This window comes from Callorhinchus milii, unplaced genomic scaffold (genome assembly GCF_018977255.1).
Source record: "Callorhinchus milii isolate IMCB2004 unplaced genomic scaffold, IMCB_Cmil_1.0 Scaffold1, whole genome shotgun sequence".
In the NCBI taxonomy this organism is placed as follows: Eukaryota; Metazoa; Chordata; class Chondrichthyes; order Chimaeriformes; family Callorhinchidae; genus Callorhinchus; species Callorhinchus milii.
Window position 1 is genome coordinate 29,326,702 of NW_024704742.1, and position 14,057 is coordinate 29,340,758.

The window sequence follows — 14,057 nt, forward strand, 5'->3', positions numbered from 1 at the left end:
TCTTTCCAGAGGAACTGAATGAAAGTGGAAACTTGTCAGAATGGAACTGATTCAAGAAATGCAGTTTCTGTGATATTTGCTGATCAAGTAAGATTTATTGGTGATAACTGACTAAAACGTGTTTTTACGTTTAATTTCATCTTTTAGTAAAAAGTCTTTAAAGAAGACATGGACACCAGATTTGTTTGTATTTCTTTACCAAAAGTCAACCAAAAACAGGTTTCACTTTTATATTTTGGTAAAATCTACTTGAATACACTTTGAAACAAGAGTACAACAAAATAGAATATACTTCAAATGTTGAAACTGTACAAACGTCTTCAGTCAGAACACTGGGCATCTTCCTCATTGAACGTTAAAGAGCGAGTTTCAGGACCCGGTGTCAAACTTTTATAAAGAATTGTGATCAGCAACATTTTGCTTTTTTTAAAGTTTGGTTTTACTGCTCTTTCACAATTTCTGAACCCTTATGCTCAAACGGTAAGTCCAATGAGATCCAATGGCACCACCACGTTCAACAGGTATAACTGTGTCAAAACTACATTAAACTAAAAGACTTACCCAAAGTTTTTTTAGGTTAAGTGAGTTATCTTTACTCAAGATATGACTTAAAACCGACCCAAGTCAATGCCCCTCATCCCCCACACCACGCTGTGAGACACTTCCTCATGTGAAGAGCGCTATATAAATGCAAGTTGTTGTTGCCATTAACTTTTTGCAGGGGAGTGGGGAAAAGGAAAGGTTTCAGACTGTTAGTGCTAATAAACATTTTTTGCCTTTCTGAAGGTGCAAAGTGTGTAAGACAAAGTTAAACTTCACTGTTTAAACTCAATGATTCACAAAACAATTGTCTGGGTGGGTGTCTGGAACAAAAAAAGGCTGATCACAATTCTTTCCTTCCGCCCAAGAAAAAGGTTCCGGATCGTGAAGTTCCCTAATTAATTGAAGTCTGCAGGTTTAGAAGTACCTAAAAAGAAACAGCTCATTGCACAAAACCTAAACGGAACATGACCTTGAAATGACAAAAAAGATAAAATCCAGAGTGAAATGTTGGTACAGACACAGTGGGGCAAAGTGACACAGGCATTAGAGAAAAGTTGTGCAGCCGAAAGTCTGTCACTTAAATTTGACCACAACCCAGGTAGCTGACTGACTCTAACTACCATAAGATAACATGTTACTCCATAACAATACTGTGCTTTTAAGTGTAAGATTAAAAAGAGCTTTAAACAAAAATCTAGATCTTTTTTCTTAGCTTATTTTTTTTAAATGAGAGGGAAAACTGAAGCTTCCATTTTAACGTTGCTCACAAACTTAATTATACAAATCCTGCAAAAAGAACTTCACATTCATCTCTCCAAATAAAAGCAGTTTAATCCCGAGCTTCTATTTCAACTTAATCCTTCTTCGTGTTCCAAACACAGTTTTTTTTAATATATAAACGAGAATTCACTCAGCACCAGTAAAAGAAAAAAAAATACTGCGTGCACACAGTGTTATTTAAACAAATGCCGCCACTGCAGTTGATTGCAAAAGGCAGCATCCCCGGTTTTAAAAAGGCCCAGTGTCACCAGCGATTTCCTGCACACTAGTAACCAATTCCTATCCTCCACAGGTTCTTGGGCTCCCAGGACCCCAGGGTCAAATAGATCCAATCCTGTCACAGTTCTAATGACAAGCACGACTGGCCTGATTCGATCAGGCAAGTTTCACCACTTAAGGTTGATGAAGAAAAATATTCCTGGTTCAAAATGTTTTTTAAAAAAAAAGTGGCTTTCATTGCAAGATGAGGGCAGGTTACATTGCTCCCACCACAGCACTGCTACCTGCTTAACAAGCACCTTTTTCTTTGGGGTGGGGGGGGGGGGCGGGGAAGGAATTTTTTTACTTGCACTGACAATGGCATGAAGACACAGCGGGCTTTTTTAAGAAAAAATTGTGCAGTATTCATGCTACAAAACCAAATCATAAACGCTAGTTTAGTGTTTCCAGAAATTCTTTAGTGTAGGTTCAAAAATGTAGTGAAACTCTTATGGTCCCTTATTGTTTGCGAATTGATGATGCTTTCCACCTGCATCTCAATTTCATTGACGTCTCTTGTATTGGTTCCTATTTTGTTTGTTTTTCTTTTTTTTTGAAAAAAAGAGACTGTTTCTTTGTCAGCATTTGATGGCGTGGCTCAAACCCCGCCTTGAACCGTTGGGACGGCAAAAAAAATAATTAAAAGGAAGAGTTCGTTGCCCGCTGAGAACGTTCCTTTTTTTAAAAAAAAGTCTTGCATACGACCAAAGTTTCTTCCTTTTTTTAAAAAAAACAAAACAAAATCAAGTTCTTTTTCAGCTGGTTATTTTTCTCCCGTCACCGTCGATTCTGCCTCTGTTTTGGACGTCAAAGGAAGGGCAATGGCCGACGGCGTGTTGACGACAACCCAGCGAGTCAAAGTCTTGCTGCCCTCCACAATTCGCTCCACTTCCTTGATCACGGGCAGGTTGTGCAGCTCTGCCCCCACCTTCCCTCTCTGCCCTTGCTGCCTCATCTCCGGTCCTTTGATGACCGCTGTGATGACTTGAGGAGCACTTTGGCCTCCTGCCTGCTGGGCGGGCACTGCTAGCCTCATGACCGGCGTGCCCCCCGCCACCGACACGGGGGACAGAGCTTGAATGGCTGTCGCCGCCCCCACCACATTAATGCCGCCGGACGTAGCCAGGCCTGCCTTTGTCTGTAAGTGGCACTGGGCTATCTGTGCCACGGGGATGGTGATGATTTTGGTGGGCTGCATCGCGATTTTGTCGCCATTCTCTGCCGTGCCGGCGGGCACCATGGTAGGAATAGTCTGGATGACCACCTTCGGGGTCGAGCCAGTGGTGTTTGTACTGGTTATTACCGTGGAAACAGGATTCAGCGTCTGGACGGCCATCGTTGAAAACTTCTGCCCCGAGGAGGTCATGACGACAGGCACTTGCATTGCCACCCGTAAGGTTCTGCTGCTGGCAGAGAAAACAAAAATTGACAAATTAGCAATAATTACCCATTTCCCTTCAGGTTTCGAGTTCCACTTACTGTGAAGTCTCATTCTTTTCTGGAATGCATATAAGACAGGTGCTTAATGTCAGCCTGACTCAGTGGGTAACCCTCTTTTCTCTAAGGCAGAAGGTTGTCGGTATAAAATATGATAAACTGCTAATAGCTCGTCATTCCAAGGGAAAAGGGTTCAGTGACAAGTTATGCTGAGAGGCAAGTTAAACATGCGTATAAATACATAAATGCGTATGCAATATTTTGAGATGACTGGCCAATCCCGTTGCCGGATGGAGCCTGAATGCTGGTGGCCGGGGCTTTATTTTTTCTAGTTATATAATAATCCTTGCATTTGATATTGCACTTTTCACGTCTTCGAGACGTCTCAAAGCACTTCACAGAATACACTGTAAAGTGAATTGACTATATTTGTGGGCGAAACGCGGCAGCCAATTGCACATAGCAATGCCCCACAAACAGTCGTGGATTGAGTGACCAAATTATTATTGTATTTTTTTTTCATTTCATCAGAATTCTTACAGTCCAGAGATGGGCTCTCCCATCAAACTGTAACAGTAACTGTCAAGTGTATAAATAGTTTCAGCAATTCAGAAAAAGATTCCTAGGATGAAAGATAATATGGCTGACAAAACAACTAACCAAATAACATTCTACTGTGCTTTGGAAGTCCGAAACTCAAATCCATGCGAAATATGGGAGACCTGTTGATTTTACAGTATATACCAATGGGAGTTCGGGAGTCCTAATGCCAAGCTAAAATTCATCCTCAGGATGCATGCACAAAGACAAATTTGTTTATCTCTACCTCAAGCTGATCCTTATCCAGGATTCATGATTGCTCCACCCAATTCAGATAATTGTTAATAGTAGTTAATAGTTTCAGCCTTTAATATTTTATTAGTTTTCCCTTTGAGTCGAATTATGTCTTTTTTTTCTCTCTCATATTCGCTTTTAGTCAGGTGGCCTATTCGCTTTAGTCAAGAGTTCTGGAACGTTACCCTGCTTGAGAGGCGCTATACAAGTGCAAGTTGTTGTTGTGTGCAAAACCTAATTACCAAATCATGATACAATGTCAATACCGGGATTTAATAATAATAATTGTTTAATTTGATATAGCGCCTTATCTATCATGTCGTCGAAAAGTCTCAAAGCACTTCACAGGAATCTTACTAAGCGTAATGACCGTATAAGTTTATAGACGGACGTAGATTGTAGATTTCTCCCTTCCCCAGCCCAGGAATCAGCTGCCAATTGTGGTGTCACAACTGTTGCCTTAGTGCCTTTGAACATGCATTACATTGCAATAATTCATACCATCAGCGCACTGCCCCCTTCACATGAGACATTAAGTTCAGGCTTACAAAGAGCAGTGCCACTTAGAAAGGCTGCAGCTGAAATCACTGCCTGAGGCAACTTCAGAATGATATCTATGCTTCGTGATAATCGCAGCTACACTGATGGGAGTCGAGAATTCTTTACTTGGGACAAATAAGCTCCAATTAAAAGCTTTTAAAATCTGATCTACTGTTTCCTACCAGGTATTCAGGGTGCAGTAACTGGGTGCACATTGGTACTGTGATATGCACCTTCCCCATAAAGGGAAACTATGGCTCTATTTATTATAAAATATAGAGACACACATCCCTTTCGGGTGGTGAAAGTGTTAAAATGCTGGAATTATGTGGAAACAAGATAAACCGGATTTTGGAGCTCATGGAATTAGCTTTTTATTAAAAATGAAACCTAAACAAAGTGATAACATGCCATTATTTATCATCCTCACATCCTCCACACAATGTAGCATTTAAGTCCACCAAATTGTGGACTGCTGGAACTTTTATGATAATAATAATCCTTGCGTTTGATATAGTGCCTTATCACGTCTTCGAGACGCCTCAAAGCGCTTCACAGAATAACAAAAGGAATTGACTGTATATTTTGTGGGCAAAACGTGGCAGCCAATTGCACTCAGCAATGTCCCACAAACAGTGACCAGTTTATTATTGAAGTGACCAGTTTATTATTTTTTTAAGAGGAATTATTACCCCCAGAAAAGTGATCCACCAATCGACTAACAACCGAGTTCCTACTCACTGCTCGGTAAACAAGAGGCGTGTGGAGTAAGGAAACTTGATAGCATTTAACCTTGAAGAAATCCCTGTGCTCCTCTGACATATCACTTGACCCTCCAGGTTAGACACACAAACGGAGTTAACTCCTCCCACAGGCAGTTTCCAGTTTGTTTACTGCAAGGCAATAAACCTGGCAAGATTCACAGAACTACTTCATCTCCAAAGCTAAGCAGCTGCCACGTTCCACCATAAAAAGTGCCAAATTTAAAAACAATTCAGATCAAAGGCCACAGGTCCATTTGTTCTAAGATTTTTTTTAAAAAACATCGAGTTTTCATGAGTACGGGTCATGGCAAGTTGCCCGCGCAAATCTGTTGCAACACATAATCCTGGGATTCCCTTCAAGAGGTTTCAAGGCTTCTACCTACGCAAAGCTTTACTTGAAATTGTTTAACTAGAGAGAACAGAGTATCCCAAACGTAGGAAATCCTCCACACGTCAGTGCACAGTGTGCATGAATTTCTTTCCTCTTAGTTTTACAAACTGGGGGGTAAAATCTGCAATAAAGTGAGATTTCCTCGAGTTAAATAGGGAACATTTAATGATCACCAGCAGGTGGCACTCCCTCTCCACTTAGGTAGAATTGTTCTCTTGCAGCCTCATCCGACACCATTTGTTTTTTATATTTTGATTTTTTTTAATAAATTGGTTTTTTAAATGCGTTTCGAGTTTCTGGGGCAACTTTAATGTTCCTTTTTTTTTGGTCAATGTTTCCTGGGCTCGATCAAGCAGGTAGTGCCCTCCTTCCCAAGCTCGGAAATAACTTTTAAAGAGATCGTCAGCTTAGGCCTAGCTTTGGCATGAATTCTTCTCCCCTCCTTTCCAGTGAGCTGGAAGAGAACAAATCATCTTACCCAGAGAAGCAAGTGCCATCTCGTGGTAGTTATCAAAACTTTTGTTATTTAGCCCAAGGAAGGCTGTAAAATTACCAAAATTTTGCCCTTGGTTTTACCCGAGTCTAGAAACCAGATTATATAAATCAGGGCTTGTTGAAACAGGTCCTGATGAAGTTTCCTGAAGTGGCACAAAGGCAGGAGTGAGAAGGTGGAAGCTGGGTGACTAGGTGACTAGCATTCTGTTCACTTTCGTGCTAGTTAAAAACATTGTATATTACCAATGGCTGGGTTCCAACAAAAGTGGTAAAGCCTTAACTAGAACCATATCCCCAAATAACGTGTCACAAGCACTAGAAAAGGAGGGCCAACTGAGTCTTTCAGCCCAGTTAGGTTCCTGAGCTATCCCACTGCACCACACAAGTTCCTCAGCTTTAGGCTGGTGTTCAACAAACCTCTCGTAATTGCATAGTTATTTAATGTAATACCCATGTGCCTGGGATCTACTAACCTGGGAACAGTTGTGGTTATGACTGGAAGGGACGTTGTAGTCATATGAGACAGGATTCCACCTTGACCAACCGGTGAGACCTTCACTGTTGCCATTTTGCCCAGCTTCACAACACTTTGCTGAGCTCCGCTCCGAGGACTTCTCGAAGCCGCCGTCGTTGTCTTTACCAATATGGACGAGGAGATGCTGTCTGCAGAGATGGGAGTTGTCGCTACTGGGCTGCCAATGGCAGCAGCCAGCATTTCTGATGGGTAGGGATCTTGGCTAGTAGGGTCCACTTTCTCTTCGTCAATGATGATCAAGTTTTTGGGCATCTCCTTGAACTGATAGACCAATCGCTGTCCCTCTACCTTGGCCAGAATCCCTCTTTGGTAGTAATACCTAGCCAGAACAACACCAGAGTTGAAAGCCATTGTGACTACACAACACATTTAGTCCAGCCTATAAACCTCACAAGAGACATGGGTAGATGTTTCCATTATTAATTCCCCAACTAGTTTACGTTAAAGTGGAAACAAAGCGCTGACATCTCTTTGGAACTAACGGGTATCCACAAGCTGAGTCTGCATTCAAACAAGCTCTTTGATTCACTCATAAAGCAGCACTGTGGAAGCTGCCTCAGAGCACATGGCTCAAATCTAATCAAGGGTTGTAAAGCAAAGTGTTGATAGAATCGCTTTATTAGGTACTTGACACTTCGATTTTGTTACCTTGACATTTAACCCATTTTATTACAACTGCTGTTTGTACAGAGAAAAGCAAATGTAATAAAAGCTATGTAAAAATGTTCCATCTCCCAAAAGCAATAGGTGACTAGCTACCACCTGTATTGCACTGGCACTTGAATCTTTATACAGAAAAACATAGCTTGTCCCAATTTTTTTTCTCACCACTGGCTTACACCTCTCTACTTCTTGTACAGTCTCTTCTTGCTGAGCTGTGAGTTCATGGGTTCTTTGCCCTGTGGTGCTCTGCCCAAGTGGCTATTGTTCTTGTATGAACCTGGGCAGTGAGTGGCAACAGACCACTTGACTGGAGAGGGTGTTACAGCTGACATCAACCCACTGGCTGCCACTCACATAAATACACACACATAAACGGAAACACGTACACACACGTAAACAAGCACATTCACAGACGTAAACACACACACACATAAACACATACACAACCAGTAGAGGGTGGTGTAGTAGGAGCAGGCAATTAAGGGAGTGTTCCACTCCCATTTAGTACTGACTGAAACCAGCAAACTCAGCAAGGATTTGAACCAACGAGCTCCTGGTCCACAAGCTGCAGCTCTATCTACCGCACCATCAAGGCTGCACCACTATATGAGTGGCAAGCACTGTTCATTCGGTGCTTACTTACCTTCAACAGTTATCTTTATTATAAAGTTTGTATCATTGCAGAATGCAATTTTACAATAGCAAGCAGGGCTCTCCTGATGGCTCATTAGGTTAATGCACTTTGTGTCCCAGTACAAAGTCATACACAGTACAAATGCCCAGCAAATGCACAGTTTCCCAGTCTTCCCGGAATTTGCATTCCTCGGCCGAAAGGCGGCAATAGGCAAGGGCTTGGGATAGACTTGGACCTTAGTGTCCTTGGGATGGGGGAAATAGAAGGAAATTTGCATGGATTTACACTCCCGCTCAATAATGAACTCTGTTGGAAAGTGCGTCCACACATGTTTATATAGCACAGGCAGGCATCACGCAAGAACAGCAACTGGACTTGATTGAAATGGAAGAAAAGTGAAGGCATACTGCGAGGGTTGGCCAATAACAATCACAGCCAGGACTGGACTCAGTAGTAAACAACTACAAACTACATTTATATTGCGCCTTTCACTTTGGGAGGCCGCCCCAAGGTGCTGGACAGTCAGGGATTTGCTCCCGAGCTGGGGATTGGGATTAGAGGTGGCGGAGTGCAGGGAGTGTAGGGGTAGGAGGGTGACCAACGGCACAGTCGAAGAGGAGGCTCTTGAGACCGACCTTCAAGGAGGCGCGAGGTAAAGTTTAGAAGCAAGTGATTTCCAAACACAAAGCCGTAAGATTGAGATACTGATAAGAGCTACAGTTTCATTTGTGAGGCTTCACATTGTGTGCTTTACCTTAGTGCCCTGCCCATGGTCTCGTAGTTCATATCCGGCTTGTTTTTGTGTTTACCCCACAGCTTTGATACCGCCTTAGAGTCCACGAGTTTAAAGATGCCCTTCTCACGCTGGGTCCATTTGATGTACCGAGGGCAGGTGTTCTTGTCCTGCAGTAAGTCCAGGAGGAACTCCCAGAGGTAGGTGGTATTCCCTGAAGAAGCAAAAGCACAATGATTCAAATCAGACCACAGGAGGAGTAACAGAAATCATCAGCATTTAAAGTAAAGGGAAGCAAATGTCTGCCAACTTTTCCTCTTAGGCAAAGCAACACATGGCATTCCCAGTGGACAGGATCAAGTCCTATCCCCCTTCCCCCAACTTCAACTCCTGAGATCACTGGCTGCCACGTTTCACCCACAAATACAAAGTCACTCCACTTTATAGTATATCCTGTGAAGTGTTTTGAGACGTACTGACGACTTGATCAGGCGCTATATCAAATGCAAAGATTATGATTATTATTATCATCATTTCAGCCATGCTGCGGTGCGGAGGGTAAGCTATCATGGTACAACTATCACATATCCACTAGTGGCTAGCCAAATTGCTCCAAAGGCTGAGATTGTGAGAGCAAGTTACCGAGGCACTACCTAGATTCCGGATTCATGAACACACGCTCGTATATCCAGGGCTTGGTATCTACCTTGATCGGTATGTAGAGAGTTAAGCAATTGCTGCTCAAGCTCAGCGCCTCCAACTTGTGAAGCCATTGTTCACTGCTTAGGGACGAGTAACTGAGCTGCGGTGATAGCAAAGTCCTTTTACATTTAATGCTGAGCTGTGCTGGTCACCAAGAAGCTCACAAGGAGTTCCTGGTACCTGCCACCCCCCCTCCCCCCCGAGGGAGGCTCAAACCTGAACTTGTCAGTAACCCCCAGAGGAAGATAAAAGAAGTCAAAACACTTTCTGGAGAGAAGGGGAGGAAAGGAAACTGGCGAGCAAGAAAATCAAACCAAAGGAAAGCTGCAGGACTGCACTGCGAGGATGTTTTAATGAGCAAATGTGGGTAAATTATTTATTCTATTTTATTCAACAACAACAGTTTAAGCGTAACTACAGACAGTATCAGCATTTTTACCTCATACTTTATGACCACCAGGACAACAGTTTTGTCATCTCTGATTCCCCAATGTGTTATTCCCTCTGGGGACCCAGTTTATTTAGTGCGAACACTGACTGCCTTACCCTTCCCTTCTCTCGCCTTCTTTTTCACAGACAGGTCCGGCGCACTGCTAGGCAACCCCGATTGCTGGTTCTTTGGTTTTCGACCAACTGCAAGAAACATTTCAAAGCTTATTTACTACAAGTCTCGCCTACACCGAAAGCACAAGGCAAAATAGGCACTTCTAATAATCCTTGCATTTGATATAGCGCCTTTCGCATCGGGAACATGTCTTAAAATGCTTCAGTGGGTTATATTGCAAAATAATAATAATCTTTACTTTTGATACAGTGTCTTTCACTTTGGGAAGAGGTCGCAAAGCACTTCAGAGGATTTACTGTAAAGTGTATTTTGTAGGCAAATGCAGCAGCCACTGTTACACACAGCAATGTCCCAAAACACAGGCATGAAATGAATGACCAATTTCAATTGGGGATTGTTGGCCAGGACTTTGAGTAAAACTTGCTTCTCTTTTTGAATAGTGCCTTGGGATCTTAAACTGGCAAACAAGACCTCGGTTTAATATCTCATCTGAAGGACGGCACCTCCAACAAAAATGGCATATCCTCAATGATACATTGGAGTGTCAACAGCAACAACAAAATTACATCTGTAAAGCGCCTTTCACGTCGGGAGGACGTCCCAAGGCGCTGGACAGACAGAGTTTCCGGCCCGAGCTGGGGGTCGTGGTCGGGGAGGGTGGAGGGCAGGGGTGAAAGCAGTGAGATCGAAAGCACGGTCGAAGGAGGGTCTTGAAGTGAGTTTTGGAAGGTGGCGAGGGAGGGGGCAAGGCGGAGGGACTGCGAGATGGAGTTCCAGAGGGTGGGGGCAGAGTGGCAGAAGGCGCGACCGCCAATAGTGGGGCGAGCGAGGCGGGGCACGTGAAGCAGGCCAGAGCCCGCTGAGTGTCAGGCAACACTATGAGTTCCAAGACCCGACGTAGCACTTGAACTCACAACTTTCTGACTCACAGGCAATAGTGCTACCAACCAAGCCAGCAGACACACCTTTGGCATTGCTTCAGTAAGTTCTGACTGGAATTTAGCTAAAGGGAGTCAGTGCCGAGGAATGGGAACACTTCTCTATTTGAGTTGCACAATCTCATTTACAGCCACTGCCAGGACCGGTACATCAAAGCTCTTTCTAGTCTACACAGAGTGACTCAACTCCAACCTCAGATACTAAATTCAGATGAACTAGACTAAGGAGAATGTGGTCTACTGTGTAGAAATTCATAAGACGTCATTAAGATTGATTCCAGAGTCATAAATAGAGAATGTTGCCAGTAATCATAAGTGTATCAGGGCGATCCGTGCATATGCTGACAATTACCAGAATAATTCCTTATTTATTTGTGACTTGTGTCAACATGTAAGTTGTCCTGGGCTACAGTCTTGTGCCCAAAGTGGAAATGGGCTGAAACCATCCAACCTCATTGCACTTAGGATTTTCAAATGCAGGGAGAGGAAACATTCATCCACGAACGTTCCAGCTCCTTGAGACTTCCTCCCGACATGAGAGGCACTATACAAATGTAATTTTGTTGTTGTTGTTGTTGTGATGAATCCAAGGCCAGATTCAAAACAAGGTCCCTAAGGTGAAAGGTCAGAATTACATTAAAATCTTTCTGTACAAAAAGACACTATTCAGCCCATGTTTTTATAAATCGACCATTGGTTTTACGAATCTCACTTTGCACCTCCTTCTTACCACAACCTTTGGTTTACTGCCGAGGTGTTTATCCAGGTCAGTTTTGAACGATGAGTTCTACCCCAATCCCCAACTTCCAAACGTTCGAGCAAAAAAAACTAAATCAGTCTTTCTAAGACACGGTTCATTCATGCCCTACAATAATAAAACCGCAAGATAAGGAACATTTTGTGAGCTGGAAAATAAATAAGCAGCATGATAAAGTAACAGCACACCTTTCTTTTTCTTGGCTGGCTCTGGGGCTTCCAGTATCGGAAGTGCAGGCGACGTGTCCATGGGCTCAGACTCTTCTGTCGATACTTCCACGACAGTCTCTGTGATGACGTCGGGCCTCATGGCAGCGTGAACGAACTCGGGGGTTGACACACACGGTGGAACAAACACCTGAACTGCATTGAAGACGTGCGAAAAAATACCATCAACAAACTGCTCCTTCTGCTGCTGCTTTTACACTCAAAATTCATCAAAGGTCAAACCTAGAGCTTTTTTTCTACCTGTAGAACCTGAAACAATTCATCACGCCCAGCGGGTGAACAAAACGCCATTTGATATCCTGACACGGTATTAATCTGCAATTTGTCCCTCTTACGTTTTCATCAACAGTAACGTGTTACGCTGACACGACCCAGCAGTGTTGCACAAATAAACTCTACAGGCATGAATTTCCACCTGGTCTTCACATTAAAAGTATTGTCTTACTACTTACTCTGCAGAATTTCGGAAAAATCCTAAATTCAGTCTCAATTTGGAAACGACTTTAAATCGACATTGAACAAGAGGCAACATTTTAGGATTGCAATTTCAATCCCTTGTTGCAAGTGAGCGTATTTTGACTGAAATTCTTTTCATACAAAGGAGAGCAAAGATTCAGCTCTTGATCACTGAGTCAGTACGATTTGCAGTGTCAGTGGACGTCAAACTTGTCTGCATAGACAATATAGACCCTCAGGCATTTAACTTAATGAAAGCCTGGCTTCATAAATGGAGAATCATATCTATCTTATAACTAAACTTTAAGAATCAATCCTACTTTATAACTAACTGTACATCCATAGTTGTAATCTAACATATTTTTATCTGGAAGGTTTTAATTTCATGCAATTGCTGGAATTTCCAATTATAAAGAGTGTGAAGAAAGGACGAATTTCTGCTGAATTTGAATTTCGGTTGAAATGCAATGTAGGAAAACAGAACAAAAATGATTGGATAGCAGAGGATTTACAATCTTTTTTCGAAAATATATTTTACGTAGAATTATATGGCATGGAAACAGGCCATTTGGCCCAACTAGTGTTTATTCTCCACACCTCCCCACACTCTCTCTCCAGCTCTCTATTTGAAAGTATAATTTCACAACTCTCTTCTACCCCTCTTTGGGCAGTCTCTTCTCCCTCATGTGGGCATCAAGTTCTCCCTCAACTACATTGATGCTTTTTGCTTCAACCACAGCTTGTCACGGAGTTCCACATTCTCACCAACATCTGTGTGAAGTTCCTCCTAAACTTGCTATTAAATCTACTATTGCCTTAAATATATATAACATTTCTAATTTTGCACAAAAACAGTGTGAAACTAGAATAGAATGGCTAAATGAAATTGGCGGGAGGGGGTAACATTCCAGAAGCATTTCTTCCCAACATTTGATTCAAGAAACTGTAGTGCAATCTTAATCTATGGTGCAATTTTAAGAACAGAGTGGTAACCCAGCACTTTGGGTAAGATGCACCAAACTGCACTAAGTAAGAATTATTAGCCTTAAATATACTTATTCTCTTTCAATTACTCTTTTTAAAAGAATTAATGTAAATGCACAACAGCACGACAAAATGTATAAATTTTATTTTTGTCAAGCATAACAACCATTTGCTTTTACATAGCGCCTTCCACACAGGGTAGAGCCTCGAAGCACTTATAAGCATAAGGAGCTGTAGAACATTTGAGAATGCTACAAACAAAGCAACATACACAAGCTGGAATTTCACATTAGCTGCAACACTTGGCTGTTGCTTTTGCAGATTTGGCATTGCAACAGTGGCATTCCTGACGTACAAAACATTATCAAACTGGAAGTCGCTGGTCTGCGTTACTTCAGTGACTTTTTGAGCCTCTCTTGGGAGACTATAATTTCACAACCAGAAATTACCCTGTATCTAAACAGTAGCCAGTTTGGAGAACTAAAATGCCACCCTTGATATAAAGTTGGGCACCATTTATCTCTTTACAAAATGGGCTTTTATAAAGAGAGGGGCTTGAGGTTCAGTGAAATGTATTTGCACACCAAGCTCTGGAAGCAAACCCTTTCAACAACACAGACACAGAAATGCTCCAATCCTCCCCACACAACACAGTGAAAACCAACTGCAAGGCGGACAACCTACCATCATCGCGATTGATTTTTAGCTAAATGTAAAGGTTTAAATCTAATTAACTGGATCTATTTGCTGCTTCAATCAATCAATCAATGAAAGAAACAAAACACAATTTCTGTGACGTTACTCGCAGAGCGAGAATATCA

The 14,057-nt window shown here is 42.4% G+C and overlaps 1 protein-coding gene across 9 annotated transcripts in view; it reads right to left on the minus strand.

Annotated features, from left to right (window-relative positions):
* Window positions 1-1,251: 1,251 nt before the first annotated feature.
* The window catches only part of elf2a (E74-like factor 2a (ets domain transcription factor)), a 67,723-nt gene continuing 54,917 nt past the window's right edge, over window positions 1,252-14,057 (minus strand). For 7 of the 9 annotated variants that reach the window (XM_042339045.1, XM_042339020.1, XM_042339036.1 and 4 more), the window contains 5 exons: window positions 11,758-11,931; window positions 9,856-9,942; window positions 8,629-8,821; window positions 6,516-6,896; window positions 1,252-2,987 (listed from right to left, as the gene is read on the minus strand). In XM_042339045.1, coding sequence (XP_042194979.1) covers window positions 2,345-2,987; window positions 6,516-6,896; window positions 8,629-8,821; window positions 9,856-9,942; window positions 11,758-11,931 — 1,478 coding nt within the window. In that variant the 3' untranslated portion in view covers window positions 1,252-2,344. The remainder of the gene's footprint in view (window positions 2,988-6,515; window positions 6,897-8,628; window positions 8,822-9,855; window positions 9,943-11,757; window positions 11,932-14,057) is intronic. The other 2 variants (XM_042339067.1, XM_042339069.1) reach the window with 2 other exon arrangements.